Below are 26,963 nucleotides of genomic sequence, written 5' to 3' on the forward strand. Positions count from 1 at the left end.
CCCAGTGTGTGGTTCCAACCGTGCCTTCGGTACCTCACTCAAGGACCGTGACCATAGCCCAGAGAGAACCTTAATAATTTTTTGGGTCGGGTGGTCAGGGGAACAGCCTCTGTGTTTGTTCCAACTCCGCCTCCGCCAGCTTCTTGCCTGCCAGAGCGTCACCTCAGCCTATCTGAGACTGCTCCACTGGGATGGAAGGCTCTTCGTTACCTCAATCCACTCCATCTTCCAGTCACGGCTGCACTACGCCCTCTGGACAGGGGACGGCAGGCAAGGCAAAAGCCAAAACTAAACACATGCTCAAGAAGCCTTCTAAGCTGGCGGAGAAGCAAGCCAGCCGTAGACACCAGGCTCTGGAGAAGGAGTTCTCCAGAGTGCAGAGGCAAGCCGGGATTGAGTCAAGGCAGCTGGAGGATACTGAGATTGATTTGCCATTAGGACCTTCTGCCTCTGTCCAGGGCGTATGGTCTGTTCCAGGAACCCCAGTGAACATAGGTTCTCCCCCCACTGTGGTTCAACACCCCACAATTCCTCCGGGGACAGTTTCAGAGTCCACAGTCACGCCCTTGGCTACGGATTCCAGGGGGGTGGACTTGGCAGACATTTTTGCTGACGCGTGCCTTGAGGCCTTGCTTTCCAAGGTGGTGGATAGAGCCTTAGCCCAGCGCTCCTCTCATTCACCTGATCAGGGGGCTTCCACCTCGGCTATGTCCCCTTACGAGATCCCCGTAGAATTCCCCATGATTCAGGAGCCTATGTCTCCTGCACACTCTTCAGTGAGTGGTTTCTCTTCCCCTTAAGGTGGGGAACAGCCGGATCTTCTGCTTTCGGAAGATGAGGAACTCCCTCCTGAACCTTCCACTTCGGGGGGTCTCTGTAATCCGACTCATTTCCTGTCAATTCTTCGTAAGGCTACAGCAACCGCAAACTTAGGGTCAGACCAATTCCCTCAACCACCAGTGGCGTCAGATACCGACCCTTACCCAATATTCTTTGAGAAAGTGGCTACCGAACACCATGTTCCATGCCCCTCCATCTTCCTTAAAGGGATTAAGAAGCCATGGGCTTCCCCGGCCTCATTTCCTTCCGTTAGTGGGACCGACAGAAAGCTATTCGGCACCTCCACTGATCTCAGTGACGCGCTGGAGGTCCCTAAGGTAGACGAGGCTTGGACCCCATTGGTATCCCAAACGGACGTTGCTGGGGACTTGACACAGGCACTTAAAGCGGACGATAAAAAATGGGAGCATACATTCAGGAAGACGCATCAATCAGCGGCCTGGGCAATTAAAACGGCCAGCTGCACATCATTTTTTGTCAGAACCACCCTTCTTTGGCTGCGTCAGCTCCAAGCCAGGGTCCCTGCTGAAGACTTACGTACTCATCAGGATCTAAGTAAAATGGTGGCGGCCACTGAGTACGCTGGAGACGCCTCTCTTCAGTCTGCTGTTTTTGCCTCCAGATCCTTGGCTTCTAACATCACGGCCAGAAGGATGTTATGGCTGAAGCATTGACAGGCTGATACCAGACTTAAATGGAGTCTTGCGTCGGCACCTTATCTGGGCAATAATTTATTTGGGGAATCCCTTGCCCCTTATCTGGTAGAGAACAAAGATAAATGCAAAGCCATGGCTCATATAATTAAGAAGTCTGACAAACGACCCACCCCCTACTTTCGTAGGCAGTCCTTTCGACAGACAGCGGGAGTCTCTGCCACCCAGACTTCCCGCTCTTATACTCCCAGAGAGAGGCCATACGACCGTCCTTACGACAGGACCGGGTTTAGACCCAGACAGCAGGGCCAAAGCAAACAACCATTTTGTGGGGCAGGACGCCCATTTAGGAAGTTCAAATGACTCACACACGTTCCTTCCCATCGGGGGGCGGCTAGCTCACTTCTTCCACTGGTGGGAACTTTCCTCCACGGACAGCTGGGTGCTGCAATCCATCCAGCACGGTCTGTCCCTGGAGTTTCTAGCCACACCCCCAGAACGACTCATTCTTTGTTCCGTTTCCAGAAATCCACAGAAACGGGAACTTATGCAGGAGGCCATCCACCAATCATTACATCACTTACAAAAAGTTCAAGATGCAATCCCTCCAGTCCATACTAGGAGGGATCAGACGGGGATTTTTTAGCATCAATAGACCTCACAGAGGCCTTTCTTCACATCCCCATTCATCCAGCTCACCGCCGGTTCCTGAGGTTTTGTTACAAGAGCAAACACTTTCAGTACAGGGCCCTCCCCTTCGGTCTTTCGTCGGCCCCCAGGGTATTCACAAAAATCCTGGCCGTCCTGGCAGCCCAGTTGAGGAAGGTCCCCATTCGCGTCCAGTACTACCTGGACGATATTCTAATTCAGGCGTCCTCTTTCCAGGCAGCTCAGAGGGATGTGAACCACGCCATTCAGGTACTTCAACTTCATGGCTTCTCGGTCAATTTTCAAAAGAGCCAGACGGTTCCCGCGTCCAGACTCTTGCACCTGGGGGCCATGATAGACACCTCCAATTGCATGGTCTATCTCTCCCAGGAGCGAGTGGTCAGCATCAGGGACCTGGCTCGCCGGGTGTACAAGGAACATTCTGTCCCGTTACTCCTACTGTCTCAACTATTAGGAAAGATGGTCTCCTGCATAGCCATTGTTCCCTGGGCCAGACTACACTTGCGGGACCTACAGTGGTTCCTACTCCCATTCCAACGCACAAATACCAGTGCATCCAGTCATCAGGTCAGAGTTCCGGTTCAGGTTCGCAAAGCGCTCCGCTGGTGGTTCTCGCGGGCTATAAGCAAGGGGTCACCCTTCAAGGAACCAGACCGCATCACCATCACTACAGACGCTAGTCTGTTCGGATGGGGGGCCCATCTACGGTCTCAGTTTGCGCAAGGCCGCTGGTCACGCACAGACTTGAGACACAACATAAATTGGCTGGAGCTCAGGGCCATACACCTGGCTCTACGCCAATTCGGACATACAATCAAAGGTCGTCACGTTCTGGTCCTCACGGACAACGTGGCGTCCAAAGCACATGTCAACCGTCAGGGGGGCACCAGGTCCAGGGCCTTGATGTCCGAGGCACGGCTCCTGATTTCCTGGGCGGAACTCAACCTAGCCTCCATCAAAGCCGAGCACATCTCAGGGGTCAACAACCAGCAAGCAGACCTGCTGAGTCGCGCCACAGTGGACCCCTCGGAGTGGGGACTGCACCCGGACCTGTTCTCCGAAATATCTCACCGTTTTGGGCGTCCGGTCCTCGACCTGTTTGCTTCAGCAAGCAACGCTCAACTTCCCAGGTATTATTCCCGTTATCTCCTTCCGGGAGCGGAGGGTACAGACGCCCTGAGGAGTCCATGGCCGCAGGGCCTGCTTTCCGCCTTCCCTCCGCTACCCCTCATACCGGCGACCATACGCAAGATTCTTCGGGAACGGGCGGAGGTGATCCTGGTGGCACCGTATTGGCCTCAGAGGCCGTGGTTTGCAGATTTGATGACACTTTCCAGATTCCCTCCGTGGAAAATTCCCCCTCACCGGGTGTCGTTACATCAGGGGTCCCTTCAACATCCGGAACCCCAATGGTTACAACTGACCGTTTGGCAATTGAGCGCAGCATAATGGCCCAAGAACTATTTTCCGCTCGTGCCATTTCCATGATTCAAGCTTCCCGACGTCCGGCGACCAATCGCATTTATGATTCTACTTGGAAGAATTTTTGCCTTTGGTGCCGGAGTCGTCAACTGGACATACGCAACCTTTCTATCCCGCAGATAGTGGACTATCTTTTAGATGGTCTGGACAAAGGCCTCGCCCCTGCAACCATACGCAGACAGGTGGCTGCCTTGTCTACATTATTTACCTGTGCAGATTCAGTTCCTCTGGCACACCATCCCAGGATTCGGGCTTTTATTAAGGGCGCCTGTAACACTAGACCTCCCATGGTACACAGATATCCTTCTTGGGAGTTACCGCTCATACTTCGAGCTCTTACAAAGCCGCCCTTCGAGCCAATAAGAACTGTTCCATTGCGGAACCTCTCTCTTAAGGTTGCGTTCTTGATAGCGATCACGTCGGCCAGACGCATCTCTGAGTTGGCCGCTTTATCGGTCAGAAGTGATCTTTGTATTTTTCACAGCGATAGAGTGGTCCTTCGTCTAGATCCCACCTTTGTTCCCAAAGTTAATTCTCTTTTCCACAGGGCACAGGCAGTCATCTTGCCCAATTTTTGACCCCATCCTTCCCACGACTTGGAGCGGCAGTGGCACACGCTAGACGTCCGTAGGGCGTTGCGGCGTTATATTAAACGTACAGAACCTTTTCGTAGGTCAGAGGCCCTATTTGTTTCCTACCGTCCGGCCTCTTTGGGCCAGAAGGTTTCCTCTGGTACTATTGGCAGGTGGATCAGGACCTGTATTGCGGAGGCGTACCAGTCCTCATCACTGCCGGCTCCTAGGCATATTACTGCACATTCCACTCGTAGCGCTGCGACCTCTGCGGCATGGTCTACCCAGGCGTCCATTGACGAGATTTGTAGGGCTGCGACTTGGGCGTCGCCTTCCCCGTTTGTACGTCATTACAAGATTGACCGTTTTGCTGCGGCAGATGCTTCCTTTGGAAGAAGGGTTCTTCAGCAGGTGGTTGCTGGAGACTCTATTTAGGGCTCCTATGTTTCCCACCCATTGGGACTGTGGGCTTTGGTATGTCCCATATGTGTGAATTCTCCATCTCCCGTACTGGAGAAGGGGCGTTGTCTTACCTGAACGCCTTTTCTCAGTACGGAGATGGAGAATTCACACCCACCCCTTGAGGTCAGTGTCCGGTAACATCCCCAGACTCTCGGTTGTGGAGTTCCATCTTCAGTCACTTCGCCCTCGTTAAAGACTGGCCAGCAAGAGGGGGCGTGTCAAGTTTGACTACTTGGTCTCAAGAGCAGGCATCCAATGAAAACCCATATGTGTGAATTCTCCATCTCCGTACTGAGAAAAGGCGTTCAGGTAAGACAACGCCCCATCAATGAGTATTTAGGCATGGGTCAATATTAATTATCTTTCCACCATTCAGAGACTTTGTTCATAGTGGTCAATGCAACATGCAGTGATTTGAAAATAGCATAGACAGTGCAGAATTAATAACTTACCCAGTCACTAGAACCTATAATAAAGTAGATTTATTACAAATCAAGATTCTATCAGAATAGAATAGAGATGGAAGGGACCTTGGAGGTCTTCTAGTCCAGCCTCCTGCTCAAGCACCTATACCATCTCAGACAAGTGACTGTCCAGCCTCTTCTTAAAAATCTCCAGTGTTGGAGCGCCCAGGGCAAGCTGTTCCACTAGTTACTTGTCCTCGTTGTCAGGAAGTTTCTCCTTAATTCCAGGTTGCTTCTCTCTTTGATCAGTTTCCAACCATTGTTTCTTGTCCTGCCCTCTGGTGCTTTGGTGAATAACATGACCCCTTCTTTTTGGTGGCAGCCCCTCAAATACTGGAACACTATCATGTCTCCCCTATTTCTTTTCTTTAGACTAACCAAAGCCAAGTCCTGCAGCCGTTCTTTGTATGTTTTAGTCTCCAGGCCTTTAATCATCTTAGTTGCTCTTCTCTGAATTTTCTCTAAACACTCAACATCTTTTTTGTGATATGGTGACCAGAATTGGCTGCAATATTCCAGGTATGGTTTTACTAGGGCAGGGGTGTCAAACTGCCGGCCCACGGGCCGAATGCGTCATGCCGAAACTGCACCCACCCTATTGCTGGCAATGGAAAAAAAGTCATGATACATCGTGACACGTCACGTGACGTTGTGAGTTTGACACTCCTGTACCATCTTGATTCTATGCCTCTGTTTATATAACCCAGGATTATATTAGCTTTTTTGGCTGCTGCTGCTGCACACTGCTTGCTCATAGTCAAGTGATCGTCCACTAGGATTCCAAGGTCCCTCTCATAGTTATTGTTTTTGAGCCAGGTTTTGCCCAATCTGTACTTGTACCTTTGATTTTTCCTGCCTAAATGTAAAACTTTGCTTTTCTCCACATTGAAACTCATTTTGTTGGATAGGGCCCATTGTTCAAGTTTGTCAAGATCTTTTTTGGATCCTGAGTTTGTCTTCTGGGGTGTTGGCTACTTCTGCCAGTTTGGTGTCATCTGCAAATTTGCTGAGTTCCCCTTCAATTCCTTCATCTAAATCATTTATGAAGATATTGAAAAATACTTGGCCTAAGATGGAACCTTGTGGTACCCCACTGCTTACTTCTCTCCATGTGAATGTAGTGCCATTGAGGACTACTCGTTGAGTACGGTTTGCCAGCCAGCTACAGATCCATCTGATGGTGATGTTGTCTATTCCATCTTTTTCTAGCTTACCAAGGAGTAGGTTGTGGTCTACTTTATCAAATGCCTTACTGTATTACTATATGTTGAATCTAGTATGGATAGCCTCCAAGGGGATTACATCTACCACAAAGTTCTGGGTCTCACCTAGGAAAAATCTTCATTAAGAGATACTCAATGGATTCATATCTCAGTCAAGTTAGACATCTTGACAATAGATATGAAATCTCTGACCATTTATTGAGTCAAATCCATTGAAAGTTCTGAATTCTGAGTCCATAAAAGTCACGTATAACAAACATTTTACTGTATACTACAATGGCATTCAGGCAAAATTCAAAGACCAACTTGTGTTGTTTAGATTTTTGAAGTGCAGGAGTATGTACATTTTTAACTTATGAGCCTCTAGAAAGAGTAAAACAGGTCTTGTGGAAATATTGTTATATTATTATTGTATTTTAATAATTTTATTATTGGAGTGTAATCTATGTTGCTCTGTTATAGAAACTAGATGGTGCTATTACTTGACAGTTTTTTGTGATCTACAATATGATAAAATCATTAATTACAATTAATTATAATGATATTCAATTTAGAAAATTTCAGCTTTGTTTAAATTCCATAAATAACAGACAGTAGGTATTAGGTAATAAAGAAGTAATAAAAACAATTATACCCTGAAATATTTGACTAAAGTAGTTTTTAATGCAGACTTCAGTTAAAGCTAACAAAAATAAAATATTTTATTTATTAATTAAAATGTTTATGCCAATATTATTTATTTCTGGATAAGCAGAATGTTACAGCCCAAACAAAATTTTAACAGAACATTTCTTACACCCTAACAATTCATATGCTCAACTTATTAACTATAAATGTGCTCAGTATTTCTGAAATTATTATACATTTGGCCCACACTGGATGTTTTCTGTTTTCTATGTTTTCTATTATGCCATCAAATTAAAATTAAATGGTATGTAGATAGGGCTGATTTGTTAGAATGCCAGATTTCTAGGAATTACCTGACATATTTTGGGTCTGATCTAAAATGTTTTTTGCTTACCAATTGAAATTGTGTTTGTATTTGTTTAAGTATTTAGAGATGAACATGCCTCAGACTTTTAACACATAAACATTTAACAAAGCTCAAAGAGCATCAAGAACCTAACAAAAGAAATGTATTAAAAGTTGCTTCTTGTTATTTCTGTTAATCTGTTATTCATGCAATACTATTTCTGTCTCTAGAATCCAGTCTATATTGCTCTTTTTAGATTTGATGGCATATATCATGATGTTGGTGTAACATCTCTGAAACTGGAAGGACAAATAGTTCTGAGAGCCTGAATGAAACAGGATGAGCATAATTTCATTTGCTAGCCTACTTTAGTGCTTGAAAAACAAAACACATACAGTTTTAAATTGAAATTTACATTTTAAAACATGAAGTTCTATAATACAATAAATTGGGTCTAAAATATTAAATATTAAAGTTATGAGAATCATTAAGGGGATGTTTCATTAAGCAAGAATTTTACAACTCTGATTTCATTGCTTGAAGTATTGGAGAATCATCCTCTCAGAGGTGCGGCTGCACTTCTACTGCATGTTGTTGGACATTGTGTGCACATAGAGATGACATTTCCACGAGAACTGATGTTAAAATGAAGCAACTGACATTTTTGTTTCAGTGGCATTCCTTGTGGAGCTATCATCTGCACATATCTATGCCTGCTTATGTGATGTGAGGAGGCCCTTAAAGCTCCATACTAAACCTATGAGGACATGTAGTGCTTTGATGGTTCAAACAGGATATTTGTATAAGCACTGCTCTGTTAAATGCTTTATTACACATTGCAGTTGAAAACTGTGTAAGTATGGGGTTCTTGGTGCTCTCTGAGTTTGGTGATTTTCTTGCAGACATTTCATTATCAAACTAGGTAACAGCATCGGTGTTAGAAGAAAGTGGGAGTTTGCTCTCCCCCCCAACTTCTACTACAGATATTGGGTGCTCTTGGATGAAAGAATCAGCAATTTACTTTCTTTGGTTCTATGTGTTATAGAATCTCTTTTCCTTCACAATGTTTATTTTGTCAATGAAAATGAAGAAAATTGTGTGGAGGGCATTAATGGATGAAGGCTTTCTCATAGAGCACCTTTATTCTCAATTTGTTCCCTTTCATTTTTTGCCTTAATTTTAAATATACTTGTTATGAAGTGAAAATTCAGAATGATTATTTTCCATAGCTCTCTCACTCATGAATAGAATTCTGGATATTTATATTGTTGTTTAAAACAAACTTCTGCAAATGCTTCTACTTCTACTTTGCTGAGGGACAGCACAGTTCTCAGGGAAGTAATGGAGAGTTAGGGTGAAGTAGAAAAGAAAGACAGACAATTATTCAGATAGTACATAATTTATTAAAGTTTAATATGGCTAAATTTCTAGATAGCAGAATAAGAGTGAATGCAATGCAATGAATAGATGATCAACTGTGGGATTCTTTCATTCTCGAAATGTAAGAAATAAACTCTTTTACTACTCTGCTGCAATGATAATATAGATATTATCTGAGTGTACTTGAATTATCATCATAAATCTCTTTTGATTTTAATATTAAATTTGACAAACTTTAAACAATATGTAAGATAAAATTACAGGATTTTTCTGTTTTTCTTACAGTTCTATCTTCAAGACACTAAGAGCAGTAATGGTACCTTTATAAATAGTCAGCGATTGAGCAGAGGATCTGAAGAGAGTCCACCATGTGAAATTCTGTCTGGTGATATTATACAGTTTGGTGTAGATGTAACAGAGAACACACGGAAAGGTAAGAGTATGGATTATTTTTTTCTCTTCTGCCTTTGTAATATCAAGTACATTTTATCACAAAAAAGCTTTAAACAAATGCATACTATGGGTGTTTGAGCTTGATATTGTTAAAGCATTGTCTTTAATAAGTTTCTTCAAGAAGTGAGGCAAGTATACCTCACTTTCTCAGATGATGATGCTTTCCCCATTATCCAGTGGTTATTCTACCTGAGCTAGTTGGGATAGGTGCAGTGCTGATTTAGAAATCACCCTGACTGGAGCAACTTTATAGACTTCTTGGAATTCATGAGGGTTGTCTTAGGTTATATCTGGCCATGCTTATCGTTGGACACTATAACTGAGACCTTTTAATCTGTGACTGTATTACCTTTAGCCTGCCAGGTGAGAATGGGTTTGAGAGGCATGATTTTACATTAATTCCTTTCTTTCTGAAATCAGTTACAGAAGGTGAAACTGGAAGACTCATATTCAACCCTCTGGAGATTAGAATATTAAAATAAAATTATTGGGATAAGCTAGGGAAATTGGGGTGTGCTACACATGATAAGCAAACATGTTTCTCTTTTTTGTCCATTACCAGGGAAGCTGTTGGGTTTCTGAATGAGTATGTAGCAGCAGTTATGGGCTGGATAGGGTTTAATAAGTCAACAAAGCAGAGTAGGGTAAGAAGCAGGATAGGAAGCAGATGGTCTCTAGACTAAGAATTCAGTGTAGTTTGGATGAGATACCATACCTTTTAAGCAATCAGTTTTATATCTTAGGGGAGGAACTTCTGGATTCAGCTTTTTTAAATAGGTTACAACAGTTCATTCAGCACTGAAAAAAGTAACTTATGACTATTTTTCATACTTATGACCATTGCAGCAGCCCCCCCCCCCGGTCACGTGATTTACGTTTGGATGCTTAACAGTTGGTTCATTTTATGATGGTTGCAGTGTCCCATCATGTGATCACCTTTTGCAACAACAACTTCAGGATTCACTTAACAAATGTGGCAAGAAAAGTCATAAAATGGGGCAAAACTCACTTAACAAATTTCTCAATTAACAACATAAATTTTGGGCTCAATTGTGGCCGTAAGTTGAGGACTACCAGTATTAGGATGCTTGAAAAACAGAATAAGAAACACTTTTATTCAGCTTAAGCTAACACACTGATTCTTTATGGAATGATTTGGCTAAAACATTATTTATAAATCAAATTTATTAGACCTCTCAAAGATATGAAGTAGTGGCCTTATAAATTTGGTGTACTTATTTAAACAAATGTATTTGTTTGTTTATTTAAATAAATATATTTAAATTATATTCCTCAATTGTATCTGAATTGGATGCAACTGTATGTACTCTTTTTCAGGTTACATTTGAAAAGTCTTTGAAAATTACACCGATCTAGAATGTAATAGTAATAAAATTGGTGGATGAAAATTTATATTATATCCCTCTTACAAAGCTGTAGTGGTTACCAGCTTGTTTCTAAGTGCAACTCAGTTACAGCCTTACCATTTTTCAACACTATGACTTCCTTTTCATCTATATTTTTTGGGCATTAGCATTTATAACATCAGTTTTATCACTGTCATCCCCATATGTATCTCTAAAATGCTTTTTCCAACCTTCCGTTACTTCGTATTCATTTAAAATCTCTGGCATTCGTGATTTTTTAGGAGCTGTAGTGGCATAGTGGTTAGAATCAGTATTGCAGGCTAACTCTGCCGATTGCAGGCATTCGATCCTGACCGGCTCAAGGTTGACTCAGCCTTCCATCCTTCCAAGGTCGATAAAATGAGGACCGGATTGTTGGGGGCAATAGGCTGATGTTGTAAACCGCTTAGAGTGGGCTGAAAAGCACTGTGAAGCGGCATATAAGTCTAAGTGCAATTGCTGTTAGTGGTTTTTGCTTTTTGTCTCATATTGAAGCAGATTCAATTCAAACAAATTCAAAAGTGCACACAATACTTTTTCAGGGCAGATTACTAATTCTCATGAATTGATACTCTAACTCATGAGAATTTCTTGATAATGGAAGACAGTTTTCTAGAGAGCTTCTCAGAATTTGAAAAATAATTTTATTGCCACAGGATAATGTGCATGGCATTTTAAAATTCTTTCATGGTACTTAAAGCAAGGCTGAGGAACCTGCCACCCTTTAAATGGTATTGACATACATCTTCCAATTGCTATAGCCAATATGATCGCTGGGGAGAAATGCTAACCATTATTCAGTAATAAATAAAATCAATAGGGTTCCTTTCCCTGGCCTTGTTTATCATTGTTACCAAACACTTTTTTCCAAAATTTATTGAACAGTTTGCTTCATATACTGGGTGGATTTTCTAGTTTTATTCTTGTCTATTTTTCTTAGCTATTTTTAAGTCTTTTACATTGGGGAATTGATCAATTTTTATTGTTTTTGTTCTGCGCTTGTGAAATGATCTGCTGGGTGCTTTTTCTGATCCCAGATGAATTATCTGAAAAATGTTTCAGTTTTCAAGGAGATGTCAGAATATTTCAGAATTGGATCCATAGCACAAGGTGGGAAGTAGTATGGGACTTGGGTCTTCCTGATATTTTTAAATGGCTTACTACTTTTTTTTTTTTTTTAAATGAAAGAATATTTGATCTTTCTTTTTCCTGTAGTGTTCAGTTTTCATCTGTGTATTGCTTTTGTTCCTTCTAGGTAACATTATTGCAGTTATAATAAATTGCTTTTAATAATGTAATTTTTAGCAACTGGCTACTTAAACTTAAAGTCTTAATTTTTTTTACAGTCACTCATGGATGCATTGTCTCAACAATAAAACTATTTCTCCCTGATGGTATGGAAGCTAGGCTACGGTCAGAGTAAGTGCAACTTCAACATTATTTTAGTGTCCAATATATCCGGATATTAGAGAATTTCCCTATATATAAGGACAGCCTGATTTTTTTATTCAAGAATGTTAATACATGAGCTATGGCTGGCATGCTTGAATAGCCCATTTTGAGAGATAATAGGAATATTATCTTTTTTGGTAAATGGTTTTTTATATATTGTAAGCAGTTTGGGGTATTCAGTATGATGTATCTATTTAATATAAACAGTTTGGACAATGTATTGTTATTATTGCATAACAAACCTAGATTTCTGAAATGTTTTATTGAATTTTTCAAATATAATGCATAATTTTGTGCATCTGTGAAATCTTATAGAATATAGCACAGTATAATAGTATTTTCTAGAATGCTAATAGATAACAAATACTGTACTTCCCAAAATAATTATCTAATAATTGGGAAGGTACTCATACATTCCTTGATAAAAAATAAAAGAAGATGTTAAAAGCAAAGAATTGAGCAAAAGATTCCAATGAATGCAGGCATGGTCTTAACATGAATATTATCATAAAGAAACATTAATATAAACATTTGCCTCCTTTTTTCTTTCCTCATCCAGTCATTTCTTCATCTTGCTTAATCTTCATAAAGTTTTATGCCAACCATGCAGCTACCTCTTCCATTTATTTCATTTCCATACTATATTTTTCCTTTTTCCTTTTTGCTGTTTCTCGATAAAAGGAAGGAGGCAATTTTGTAATTTTATTTTTCTAGGGTCTGCATTTGTATGTAAGATAATGGTTGATATGTGCAGATAGGAATCAGTTAACCTGATATTTTAGTTATTCATTAATATTTTTTCTCTTAATCCTATCATTTGGGGGGGAGAACATCTGACAAATATACATGTGCACATACATACAGAGCATCATGTCTGTGCTTTTGTTGGTTTCTCTATAATTGGCATCATTGGTGTTGGCAGCGATAAGAATATTTTTATTGCATATAGAATTTTGTTGATTTTGGAATGCTGTGTGTGTGTGAGAGAGAGAGAGGGGGGGGGGAGAGGGAGAGAGAGAGAACTTGAACTCAAGGTTGATTTCCTCTTTGCTAAATATGGTGGAAAGATTTTTTAATTGATAGATTTTGTTTCCCCCCCCCTATAGTGTCATCCATGCTCCATTACCAAGTCCTGTTGATAAGGTAAGCCTTAGAACATTTCTCCTTTGGCATCCCAGGAGGGCAAGGGAGACAGCATATTTCTCACAGATCAGAGCTATGATTTATTGTCTTATATAATTCCTTAACCCTTCAAACTTAAACAAACTATAATGATACTGTAGTATAAATGTAGATGTCTTTTTGTGGTATTCCTGTTTAAGATAAATACATATAAATAAAAAATTATTGGGTGGTCAGTGCTTCTTGTTATGCTTTTTGCCTATTGTCAAACTTATTTAATTATTTCAGATTACTTAATGAAGGCAGATTAGCATCACTTAAATAACTTTCACTTGCTGTGGCACAAAATACATTAAATTGCATGGGATAGACTTTAATTACTATATCAAATAGATATTTGTATTACTATAATTTTTGAATCCTCATGTCATCAGTTAATTAAAAGATTAATTTAAATCTTTTTTTATTTTAACCAAAATTAAAAGATTAAATTTTATTCCTGAATTTCATTATCTGCTGAGAAACTAAAATAAAGTTTTGGTGTTGTTATAGTATACTGCTTATGTTTTACATTATTTAGAATGTATGTACAGTTTCAAGAGTTATAGCAATAACAATCTAATTATCAATACTCTTGATTTCTAATCTTCATACTAATAGAGGCTAGGTTAAATACCAATGTGGATTTGAAAGTTGACTTTTGCAGTGCAGGTACATTCTTGTGTACTTTTGCAGTTGGCCATGTAAAAACAATTTCTTGAACATTAAACATTCCAGCACAATGACTAATTGTATATTAAGTACTCTACCAAGGTAATAAGCATTTTACTAGATTATCTTCTTCCATATAAGGAAGAAAATTGAGCCCTAGAGAAAGCTGCATTACATTTTTTGTACTCTTTTATTAGACTTAATACTATGTTGTGTGTGTGGCTTTTCTTAGATTTATATTGTCTGTATATCTGGACAAAGTTGTTAAAACTGTATTTCTGTATTATTAAAAAGGGATTTTGATAGGCATATGATGTAGAAGTCATTCCATGTTCAAACTCATTTTTATGAATGTCGTATGTTATTACATTTGATTTCTCCTGTGTTTATATTGCCTCATACAAATTATTCTGAATACAAACAATACTAACCCCAATTTTCTTTGTAAACGTTTACAGATTCAAATTCATTTCTGATTTTTTTCTTATTGAGTCAAAATGTATACAGTGGTGCATAGCATTTTGAGAAACCTTTTGAATTTTGAGTATTTTTGCATAAATATGACCTAAAATGTTCTGTTCTTCATACAGTTAGATAAAGAGATCTCAATTAAATGAATCAAAAACATTACACATGTTCATTACTTTACTTTAATCCTATTTGTACTATTCTGAACAATTCTACCCATTTTTATATAACTTTGATGATGTTAACTTAGTCTGGTAATGAAACATCCACAGGAAAATAAGCAAGCTAAAAACTAAAAATGTAACAATTCAACACTAAGCTACCTGTATCCTCTATTATTGGAACATAATGCAATCCTTCAGATACTTTGGAAATAACTTATCATACGCATACTCACTACTTCCAACCATTCATTATGAACTTTTGCTTCTAGGTTCCTTACTGTTTTAATTACACTCCTCTGAATATGTTACAATTTGACAATGCCCTTCCTACAATATGGTACTCAAAATTGGATTCAATGTTCCAGGTGTGGTCTGAGTCAGACTGTCTGACTAATGGAGAAAATAGAGGATCAGTGACTTTTTTTTTATCTTACACTATATTTCTTTTGAAGCACAGCAATATTTTTTTCTTTTCTTTTTTTGCAACTGTATCAGGCTGATCTGCCAAGACACCCAGATTCTTTGTGAATATACTTCTGTCAGTATCATTTTTCCATCCTATATTCTTGCCTTTGATTTTTCTTACGTAAATGTGGGTCTTTCTGTTTTATCCCTATTGAAAATCTTACTGATATCTGCCCTTCGTTCCAGCTTATTACAATATTCCTAAAACTTGATACTGGCCTATAAGTTGTTTGCTACAAGTCCATGTTTGTATCATCTGCAATTTTCATAATTATATTTAACCCCTCAAATAATTCATAAATATGTTGAACAGCATGGGGCTTAGAATGGATCCTATGGGGTATCACTTGATTCTTTTTCCCCTCAGCTTTATACAAGGTCATTATCATAGAGTAATTGGTACAGTCTGTTCTGTATCCATCGTCCGTCCATCCATCCATCCATCCACCCACCCACCCACCCACCCACCCACCCACCTACCTACCTACCTACCTACCTACATACATACTTACCTACCTACCTATCTTTTATCCTTCTAATTTTGAAATGGCCTGTCTCCCTCACATATGTTTCCTATTCTCTTTACTACAATCTCACGGGAGATTTTGTTAAATGCTTTGTTAAAATCAGAGTTTAGTTTATTTACCACATTCCCATTGTCAACTAAACTGGTTAGGTTGTAATTAAAGGAGAATAGATAGATTTGGCATTACTTGTTTTTAATAAATCTCCATTTTGGTTTCTACTAAATAATGCATTTTTCCTAAATGTTAGCAAATCAATTTAATAGTCTGTTCCAGAGCTTTCCCCCCACTATTTGTGGTTACCCAGGTTTTCTTTTTTGTTACTCTAGGGTGGTGGAGTCACGTAATTTCTAGTGTAAAATGCATGATAAGATAAAAACTATGTTTCAAGTCTGAGAGCTCAAAATATAAAAATGGATAGCATTAATAGAATGTACCTAACTGATAGTATATACTGTACCTCCATAGTGATTACAGTCATTATACATTTTATGCATTCTCTCAGCTCATGCGAAACTATATTACTATGCTTCAATTTCTCTTTCTATAGTATCTTGATTCCCAAAAGAGCATCATTTTCCTCCCAAGTTTGCCATTGCTTTTACCTCTTGAATATTTTTTCTTATTGCTTATGCAGTGAACTAGAAAAAAAAATCCCCTTGTAGCTTCTTCTTGGAAATAAAACAATTTTAGGGACCTTTCCATCTTGGCAAAGTCAATGTACTAATAGAGGTCCATGTAATTGAAGTTTCCCCTTATTATGTTTTGCCTTCATAAAAATTCTGGGAAGCATTGTCTGGTCAATAAGGACTTTATACAGATTATTTGCCTTGTTTGGTGGTCAATAGCACATCTCTATAATATAATCTTTTTGTTTTCCAATTTCTTGTATCTTGAAGAATTGCTTCAGGCTTTGCACAAGTGAGCATCACCTTGTTTTTTATCAAAATAAACTGATTTTTTTCAACTTGAAAAAAAAAGTTCTGCTTCAAGAGTCATCTTTACTTTAAAAAGATGGATTGTTTAAAGTGGCAGCATCTTTTTATACAGGCTCATGCTTTAAGAAAAAGCAGAGGATCTACGTTTGATCTTGAGTGAGCTTTGAAACACTTCTTGCAAATAATTTCTCCTGCATGTTAATTTGAGAGAATATCAACAATGATAAGATATCCACGTGATATAATATGAAGAAGTTATTTGTAAAAGTTAAAAGAAAGGAAGCTACACAATCAAAATAAGGAACAGAATTTTTAATGTAGTATTTTATTAGGGTTACCCATTCTGGGGTGGCCCTAATACACATAGAAGAGGAAAAGAGGCTGTTTTGAATTCCTTTTTGCTGTTACTTGAAGGTTGTCTGAAATTTTGCAGCTGAGAACTGGTAGCCCAGAATTTATTTAATATGAAAATATTAATATAAGGCCCTAAAGAAGTTGAAATCTGACACCAGAGGAATAATAGAGGCTTTTTGTCTCCCATTTTTACAGGTTGCTGCTAACACTCCCAGTATTTACTCTCAGGAACTGTTTCAGCTTTCTCAGTATCTTCAGGTAATATTGTATGTACAGTTCTATATAAACCTATGAACTTCAGACTTATAAAACTATATTATAAAATTTAAATAAGAGCTTTAATATGATAGTTATGTAAGAAATTAGGCTGAAGCTTGATAATCATGTTCTGCTAATATGTACAACTAAAGTTCTTGCTGTAAAACGTAAAAGATTGCTAATCTAAGACCCCAGGTGCACAACTAATAGCATAGCTTTAGTCATGGTTGTCAAATTAATTATATTAATCTAAACCAGGGGTGTCAAACTGCCAGCCCATGGGCCGGACGCGTCACATGGAAGCCGCGCCTATCCCATTGCCGGCAATGGCAAAACCGACCCGATACGTTGTGCGACGTCATGTGATGTCGCGAGTTTGACATGCCTGATCTAAACACATAGCTATAATATAAATAACGATAGTGGTAAAGTGTTAATATTCCAGTCTCCCCGCTTGCTGGTTATAATAATCAAAGTCATACACAGCATGGGGCCTGATTATTTGGGGGACTGCCTCTCTTTTTCTTGATGGATACATCTAGCTATCCTATCAGACTCAGCAGAGAAGGTATATGGGTTCCATCTACTAGAGTATTTCATCTGGCAGGACCCTGGAGGAGAGCCTTTTCTGTCATGGCATCTGCCCTATGGAACATCCCCTCAAGGTTAGATTGGCCTTGACCCTACTAATTTTCCAGAAAATTTAAGAATAAGTTCAAAGCATTATCTACATGGCCTGTTGAAAAGAAAAGAGTGAAGTGTGCCATCTAGTGGCTGTTTGTGAAGAGACCGGTAATCCTTTCATAGGAAATGGATATTATTTTCAGAATTCTGTAACTGGTGTTTGATACCTGAACTGCTTTGTTTTCCTTGTAGCAGAAATAGCCTGATATATTTATTATTATCATGAAAGGTTTACAGCAAAAGGAACACAAACATTTGTAAATGGCCCAAACATAAGTTGTGCATATATGTCAGCACTCGTATATCAGCAATCTGGAACTCCATATCAGCTGCAGAAAGTCATTTTTCCCCCTAGGTGGTTATTATTTATTAATTTAAATCTATTGACTGCCACCTCCGGTGGTTTCCAGGACTGTGCAGCTATCTTGCACTACTGGAAGTCATAATGATTATATTTGAACTTTAGCATGCATAAAGTATCTTGAAGTTATGAAGCACATTAAAATAATGCATCCACTGTATTGAAGTTATTCGATCATTACACTAAAGAGAGCGAAAAAGAAAAGCTGTTACCAAAACTTATCTGTCTCCAGTAATGCTTATGCGGATAATTAAGGTGAGGCTGAAAAAAAGTTAGATATATGCAGAGTTTTTCATTGCAGCATTTTTGTGCAAACAAATCATTCTAGTGCTTCTGAATATCATGTCACATAAGACTGATTATATAAAATGGATGTCTGTATAGATACCATATGTGATGCTACCTGCTTACTGGAAAGAAGGGGACTATCATATCATATTAAAAAGTGTTCATGTGCGAAGTATTTGAAACCAACAGAAAAGAAATTAGTTTTAGGCATGAGCAGTGAGTTCTAAAAGGCAATTCCCATTTCAAACTGTTACTTTTAATTTTTTCCTTAAAATAAACATCATAGATATGTAAAAGGGAAAGTTAAAACAGCATCCATGCAGAATTTTAAATATTAAATAATGTTATTTGCTGCTGTTAAACTAAAGAGTTTTTGTTGTTGTTGCTGTTGTTATTCAATGCAGGAGGCCTTACATAGGGAACAAATGTTAGAACAGAAGTTGGCCACTTTACAGCGGTTGCTAGCTGTCACACAAGAGGCATCAGATACAAGCTGGCAGGTATTCTGTCCCCTTCCCTTCTCCCTTTTCATTAACTTAATAGCACACCTGCTTATTTATCAAAATTACAAATGCTGCTGATTAATTTAAACTTTGTGGGAATACTATGTGAATTTCTATTGTTAATATTGTTTCTATTATATTACTGGTGTTGATTTAAGGACATGTTTGGATTTCTTTTTTAACAGGCTTTGATAGATGAAGATAGACTTCTATCAAGGTTAGAGGTTATGGGAAACCAGTTACAAGCTTGTTCAAAAGTAAGTTCCGTACTTGGTTAAGACGTCTAGCTTTTGGGAACTTAACAATATAAAAATATTTATTATTTGTTTAGTGGCCAACACAAGAAGACCCTTGCTAATTTAGTCCAAAGATCTATCTATTCCCTTTTCCCACAGTGACCAAGTAGGTGCTTCTGAAAAGTTTACATGCAAGAAATGAAATATTCCCACACTATGTTGTCTTCTCTTTAGGAACTGTTATTGAGTAACACAACATCTCTGAATATGGAGGCTTTATCAATAAAAATGCCTAATATTCCCAAATAGATGTTTCCACAATTAACTGTTTAATAGTTAGTTTTAAATCTATCTAAACCTGTGAGTATCATCATTTCCAGTTACCATCTTGCCATGCTAACAAAAGTATTAATATGAAGTTGAGCTTAAGGATCCTGTTACTGTTTCAGTATTTTGTTTTTACTCTGTTGTTTTAGTTGTAATCCACTTTAAGTTATGTTGCAATATTGAAGACACCTTCAGAGTCAATTTGAGGTGACTTGTGCCTGGTGATGAACAGCTCCTGAAAGATTAGGTCTTCTTGCTGTTGCTCCCACCACCCCTTTGTTACAAACCTCTTTCTCCCATTACCACCAACCTTCTGGGGACAAGAAGAAGGCTGAAGGAGAAATCCTTGCCCTACCTAAGTCTGGCTAAATGGCAGAGAGAGAAACCAAACAAAACACTGGGAATCAGTAGTTTAGCTAAACAGTGGTGTGCTAGAAGGTCACCAGTTATCTCCAGGATTGAAACAAATCAGCTTTATTAAAGGTCCCCAAAGAAGTTGAGGTTCGACATACATAATGCATAGATAAAAAAAGTTAAAACCACCCCATCCGTACACAATTCTAGCTGTAGCCAAATCATTTCCAGTCTTACCTGAGGTAGTGCTTCTCATCCAGGATTCCAATCAGCTCTCTTACCCTCTCCCTAGTCGTCTTACATCCTTTTTTTCTCTTTTGGGAAATTTTAGAAATTTCCCCTTCAAATGAACTGGTAATCCTAAAGATTCAGATACTTTTTCCCACATACAAATATGTATTTTTGGATCATTTACCTTATTAATAAATGACCAGGTTTAATGTTCTTTTTTAATTCAGTTCTCTTTGTCTAGTGTTAGGATTTGGGTGGAGAACTGATCATATTTTAGGTCACATTTATGCAGCAATATTGTAAATTCAAAACACTTCACTAATCTTCTACATAAAATAGAAAGCTGAGACCAGATGCACACAGTTCAATACTTTCTGATTGTTTAAAATAGTATTTTAATATTTGCATGTAAAGAAGAATGGACTAGTTTATATTATAGCAGTTTTAAAATTTTAAACCATAATTAACATCACCAAATAATGCACTGCTGATTTTATCATTAATTTAAATGGAGTTTTCCCTTTCTACAGCCTATATTTGAAGTAATATTTCAACTTATGCATCAGAACCAAAACTATAAACAAATCAGAGTAAAATTAGTCAAAAACACCCCATATATCAGTTGAGTCATTTAATTGGAACAGAAACAATATCTGAGTGTAACTGGTAATTTATCTATAAGGCCTTATTTTGATGTTCAGATATATCCAGGGAATCTGTGGGCCTTCCGGTGTTTATTAGATTATTAACTTCCAGGCTCTCATAGAATGGTAGAGAAGTGCAGAGAGAGAGATATAGTTATAACACAGAGTCTTGTAACATTAGTATTAATTTCTTTGTTTTGATTCTGAGTTTCAGAAAACATTATGGTCTAGTGCAGATCTAACATTGTTAAGAGATTGGGAATATGTACTTCTTTTTCATTCTTTTTTACTAGTTAATTATCTATAACATTTTCACTTTAAAATTAAGGAAAATGAAAATACACTTGAATTATGATTAATATTAAAAAAATTAATTAGAAATCAAATTAATCCAAATTAATTAGGATTAATAATTATAATTCAGTTAGGATTCAAAATGACAACTAACAAGTTACTCTGTGTTCAAATTTTAGCTCACTGAAATCTATGTTAGCATTAACAGCAGTTAAGTCTGTGCTGATATTTTCCTTAATCAGATTTAAGAAGTATTTATTTTTCTGTCAAATTTCCACACTGTCCATCTCGCCTAAGTAATCATCTCTAGGTGGTTTAAAATTATGTACTTGAAAGGAGCAAAAACATAAAATCAATCTTAACATTGATTCCTGATATTTAAGCATGATCAAGGAGAAGTTAGCATTATGTGTACATCCTTATATGGCCTGAGACATTGTTGTCATAGTTTTTTTTAATAAGAAAAAAAAATAATTTGTTGGTGAAGTCAGTTAAATGAACTGACATATTGGGATGATTGGCTAGAAATAATTCTGAAATCACGAAGTGGCAAATACTGGAAATTTGAAGGTTTTATTCCTTGGACAAAGCTTTTAAATGATATTCCAAAAAGGATCATATATTTTATAACATTGAGAATATAAGGAAATATATGGGGTTATATAAGAATTATGGGCTTAAAATCTCTGCCATGTTATATTTCAGAATCAAACAGAAGATAGTTTACGAAAGGAACTTATAGCATTACAAGAAGACAAGCATAATTATGAGACAACTGCCAAAGAATCCCTGAGGCGGGTCCTTCAGGAAAAAATTGAAGTGGTCAGAAAACTCTCAGAAGTAGAGGTATTTACTAATTGCATTTTGCCAGATTTCTAAATATAAATTCAGTGTTCAGATCACGCAAGTAAATCTTTAGTGTATTTACTTTTCATAACAATTTGATTGTTTGATTTGTACTTGTGTTGAGAATTCTAGGATGCTTTGCAGATTTTTCTATCATAAAATTTTCCACTCAATTGTTAGTGTTCCCAGAAAATATTGGGTCCATATGTTGGGCTTATATGGTCTCTGATTTAATTGTTTTGCTATTTAGGTAAATACATTCAAATCTTACATTTATTTTTATGTGTTTAATCTTTCATAGCCAGTGGATTGCTGTTAGTTCTTAGGATTGATCAGATCAGAATACAGCATGCTAAGACCTTCCAGTGAACAAGTTGTTTTTTGGGGGGGAGGGGAGGAGGGGGAGCACATCAAGGTTAGAAAGATATTGGCCTGTCTGCAAGATTGTTTCAGTCAGATAATTATGCAAGCAGTACTTATCTCCTATGTACAAGATAGAGTTTCAGTTCTCCTCTCCCTCTTGTCTTCAAATAACAAATGTATATTGCTTTATGCGTAAGTGCTATACTATTCTGAGATTATTTATTTGTCTGCTTGCTTTGCCTACCAATGTTCCTAATTATCCCACAGTTTTCAGTTGAAACTTAACTGTTGTCCTTGCTAGTCTAACTTTGATATTTTCTGCTTTCAGTTCTTTTCCTCCCTGTGGATATCTTTGCTGCTTTGCTCTTCTTGCATAGTTATTTCTATTGCAATCCTTTTTTAATGATGTTGAATCAGCCTGGACCTGCATTTTTTTCACCAATTCAAGACTAATTTAATTTTTGTTTGCTAGCCATTTTTTTCCTTCCTACTCTCTGTATATAATACCGCTCACTTCTGCAGACTCCTTAGCTCATTTTAGCCTCTTTTCCCCATAATAGACTCTGCAAGATCTTTTCCCTCCCAGCGTCAGATTATCATTTATAATCAACTCTGATTATGGTTGTATGCCTGGGAGATCCTTTACTAGTAGTATGACATTGCTTCTCTTTGTTTTGTCACAGAGATATTTAATAACTGCAAATATATGGTAAAATAAGCCTTTTTAAAATGTAAACATCCAACCTATGTAATTTTCTTAAGTTTCATATGAGTAGTAGCATTGATGAAATGCTGGTTGAAAGTGTCTTAAATGATATTTTAAGGAATATAAACATATATAAACAAAAATAAAAAGATAAACATGTCAATGATTTTGAAGTCATTTATTGAAACGCATAATTTGAAGTTCTGTTATTCATAATTAGTTGTTATCTAAATTCACTGTTTGAGTTCATTGTAAATACAGTATTAAGTGTTTTTAATGCTTTAGAAGAGAGTCTAAAATTATACCAATATAACAAGACAGAGTATACTTCTTCAGTTAAGTGTGCCTCAAAGATATAAAATTAGGATGTGCTTCTTGTAGCCACTGTCTTTAAATCTGAGATTGGCCATTAGTGATTTAAATTTAGTACAATTAATTAATGAAACTTGAAATTATACTTGAAGCTAATTAAACCATAAAAGAAAAGCAGATAGGCAATGCCATCTTTTCTTTGTCTATTTCTTGGACATCTCTTACAAGGTGAAATTGCTGCTTGCAGTTTGATCTGGCAATTGATCTGTCCTCAATTCTGGATATTAATCTTTAAATGTTTCTGTTCCTGATATAACTTATTTTTTGGTTTAAAGTTGTAGTTCATGATGACTTTCATCATTAGTATTTAACCAGTTATCCCTACTTTCTACTTTAATAAACAAAGGATATAATTTTATTCACATGTGTCCTATAAAAAAATAAGATATTACGTTATGTATGAATTATTGTCATCAATTTTGGATGGTATACCTTGGCAGAAGAATGTTTTAAGTGATGCCCAATGCATTTCTCGGAAAATTATTGTAATTCTTATATATCTTGCTTTGATTACAAAAGTTAGATCACAAAATAACTTTTCTGTTTAAAGTACTGTTTCTTTCTCCTTGCAGCGAAGTTTAAGTAACACGGAAGATGAATGTACTCATTTGAAAGAAATGAACGAACGGACTCAGGAAGAATTGCGGGAATTAGCTAACAAATACAATGGAGCTGTAAATGAAATCAAAGATCTCGCTGACAAACTAAAGGTAGAGATTATCACTTTTTCTTTATTATTCTATAACAATCAATCAGCACAGAATATGAATATGGTCATTGGCTAAAGAAGGCTATCCATCATTGATATAGATGTTCTTTCTGAGTTTAGTGACTTGAATTGTAAAGTTATGATCTTTAAAAGAAGCCTTCTCTATTGCTGAGATTTAAAATAGTAGCTGTCAGAAATGATTAGCAGTGTGCAGAAAGCAAAAGCTGTAAAGATAATTACTTGAGCGCAGCCTCTACAAATGGTGGAAGAATGGTGTCAGCCTCCACAAATCATTTCTAGGCAAGATACTGAAACAGGGAAAGAGAGATAAAACGGCCAAACATCACCATCTCCAACTCATCTGTCAAGTTTAAAATTAGACCCCAAATGCTTTAGATAAAAAAAGGAATATAATATCCTCTATAGCAGTCTTTCCTCGTCATCACTATTTCTTGTTCTAATGCCAGTGCTTCATATACTTCCAGACATTGATGCTGTTACCATTAATTCCTTTCTGCCAGGCAGTTTGGGCGGTTTCAAAGGAGTGGAAATTTTTAGGCAGGTATCAATAGACACTATCAGCCTCCTCCGAAAGTAAAATTAAGGTTACTTCTTAGCAAAAAGCATATTCAAAATAATTCTGAGCCAAACTCAAGTGAAAGCAGTTATTTGGGCAGTTATTTGGTCAGCTGGAAAGAGGACTCATTGACTTACTGTGTAACTTGCCTGTGTTCTGACACTGCAGTGATGAGGATGCACAATTGGCTTCAAAATTATTTAGAGCAGAGGTCCACAACCTTTTGGCACCAGGGACTGGTTATGTGGAGAGAATTTTTCCCACGGATCGGAGGGGTGTGTGATTTTGTGTGCTGCCTGCATCCTGCAGATGGGGCTTTGCTTGTTTGTGCGGACCGGTTGCTGGCATGCTGTGGCCCAGTATTGATCCATGGATCAGGGTTTGGGGACCCCTGATTTAGTGGTTAGGGGAATATTGACAGTGCCATATGGAAATCTCCTGAAACATAAAGAAGGGTATTTGATGTTGATTAAAATAAATAAAGTGTGAAGGGTATGGTTTCATGGTATAGCATCATATACTTTATAGAACCACCATTTCATTTTTGTTTTCAGCTAGTAGAAAATAAAAACAGTATTAGGTGGTTCCATAAAAGCTTTTATTAAGAGATGATTGCTTTTTCTTGCTTTGATAGGTAGCTGAAGGTAGACAAGAAGAAATCCAACAAAAAGGGCAAACTGAAAAAAAGGAATTGCAACATAAAATTGAAGAGATGGAAGAAAGAGAGCAAGAACTTCAAGCAAAAATAGAGGCTTTGCAAGCAGATAATGACTTTACCAATGAACGGCTAACTGCTTTACAAGGTAAGTCCAGTAGTCCAAATATATTGATGTTACACGTTTTTCTTTTAAATTGTGAGATATATATATATTTTGGAATTCTGTTTTCAGTCCGGTTAGAACATCTTCAGGAGAAAGCTCTTAAAGAACACAACAGCTTAGGTAGGTATAACCTTAAAGTACTTTGCTTAATAATTTTTTATAGAATAATTACATATTGTTATAATTCTTGACCAGTGGGAATATTTTAAAAATATTCTGGTTCTTTATACCTTCACTTCTGGAGCATTGATAAATAACTTTACAGCAAACAGTAGAGGGCTCTGGTTTTAATTTTTCATAGTGTTAGCTCATGAAACTTCATAAAATATATTAAATAAGAATAGAATATTTTTGGATGTAGCTAAGAACCTTGGCTGCAACTGTGGTTTTTTGTGGGAATAATGACATTTTTTGAGACCAGGAAAAGGGGCAATTGAGTCAAACAGTTTAAGAACCACCAGAAGAAAGCTAAATTTTCAACACTGTAATTCATCCAAGTAGAAAGGCATAAGTGTGCAAGTGAATATGTTCTGAATATTTAGAATTAATGCAATTTGTTAATTCTAGGCATACAAGTTGATGACTTCGTTCCTAAAATCAATGGAAGCACAGAAAAAGGTAGGGTATTCTTGATAGTATTTTTTCTTGCAGTGGTCTGTGCATTTTAGATTATGAACCACTTTTGTCCCATAAAAATATAATCAAATGCAAATACTATATTTTATAGATTAAAATATTAAGCATGGAATATTTTATTATATTTTAAAATACTTTAAAATATATGAAGATGGTACTTTAAAGTAAAATCAAATGTACAATGTCTAAATATTCTACTATGGGGCTGATCCTGTATCTTTCAAATGCCAGCAGAGAAAATGTTAATAGCAAAATTTTGTATCTATATTAAAGAGTGTGTTGTAGTGAGGTTGCAATGTACTATTTAGAAGTCAACCTCACTGAATTCACTTGGACTTCTTCCTAGGCAGGTGTGTATGAGATGGCATCTTTTATTTGGCTGTTAATAGTGTATTGCTATTTCAATGTGGGGAACATATATTGTTAATAAAATCATCTGAGTTTTTTAAAGCTTTTTAACTTCTATCTATATTGTCTTTCTGGATTAGGGTAGATGTTTTATTTGCCATTTGTTTTTTTTAATTTCTGCTAACAAATTTTTACTCTTACCAAATTCCATAGAAGCTTTCAGATATCTGAGCTTTCTGCATAATATTACTGCCATCTTCTATACCTAATGCAGCAAGACTTATTTATAGTCAGCTGTGGTGATAGTATGGTAATAAAAGAACGAAGATGCCAAAATCAAGGTTCTTTATGCTTCCTTTAGCTTTTTGGTATTGTATAACTTTTAATCTTAGCCAAAATGAATCTTCATTCTTTCTTTTACCTACTTAAAGGACTTGATTAAAATCATATCTGCATTCAGTTTAAAGATGAATCTGGATTCATTTTAGCCAGAATTGGTAATCCGTTATAAATATATAATATTATGCTTATTTAGGGGAGAATGATTGGAATTTGCATGAAAACTGCTAAATCTATATAATAATAAAAATGGAAAAGTACACCTGTCACTTACTGTCTGAAATCTGGATC

At 37.3% G+C, this 26,963-nt stretch overlaps 1 protein-coding gene across 1 annotated transcript in view; it reads left to right on the forward strand.

The window, feature by feature from the left end:
- SLMAP (sarcolemma associated protein) overlaps positions 1-26,963 on the forward strand; it is an 87,227-nt gene that overhangs the window by 31,607 nt on the left and 28,657 nt on the right. Inside the window, exons 2-12 of the mRNA XM_015816328.1 lie at positions 9,004-9,151; positions 11,924-11,996; positions 13,136-13,172; positions 16,971-17,033; positions 18,771-18,866; positions 19,055-19,126; positions 21,661-21,801; positions 23,815-23,952; positions 25,163-25,331; positions 25,419-25,469; positions 25,917-25,967. Of these exons, the coding sequence (XP_015671814.1) occupies positions 9,004-9,151; positions 11,924-11,996; positions 13,136-13,172; positions 16,971-17,033; positions 18,771-18,866; positions 19,055-19,126; positions 21,661-21,801; positions 23,815-23,952; positions 25,163-25,331; positions 25,419-25,469; positions 25,917-25,967 (1,039 nt within the window). The remainder of the gene's footprint in view (positions 1-9,003; positions 9,152-11,923; positions 11,997-13,135; positions 13,173-16,970; positions 17,034-18,770; positions 18,867-19,054; positions 19,127-21,660; positions 21,802-23,814; positions 23,953-25,162; positions 25,332-25,418; positions 25,470-25,916; positions 25,968-26,963) is intronic.

Source organism: Protobothrops mucrosquamatus, unplaced genomic scaffold (genome assembly GCF_001527695.2).
Source record: "Protobothrops mucrosquamatus isolate PMUCROS unplaced genomic scaffold, P.Mucros_1.0 scaffold428, whole genome shotgun sequence".
Classification (NCBI taxonomy): domain Eukaryota; kingdom Metazoa; phylum Chordata; class Lepidosauria; order Squamata; family Viperidae; genus Protobothrops; species Protobothrops mucrosquamatus.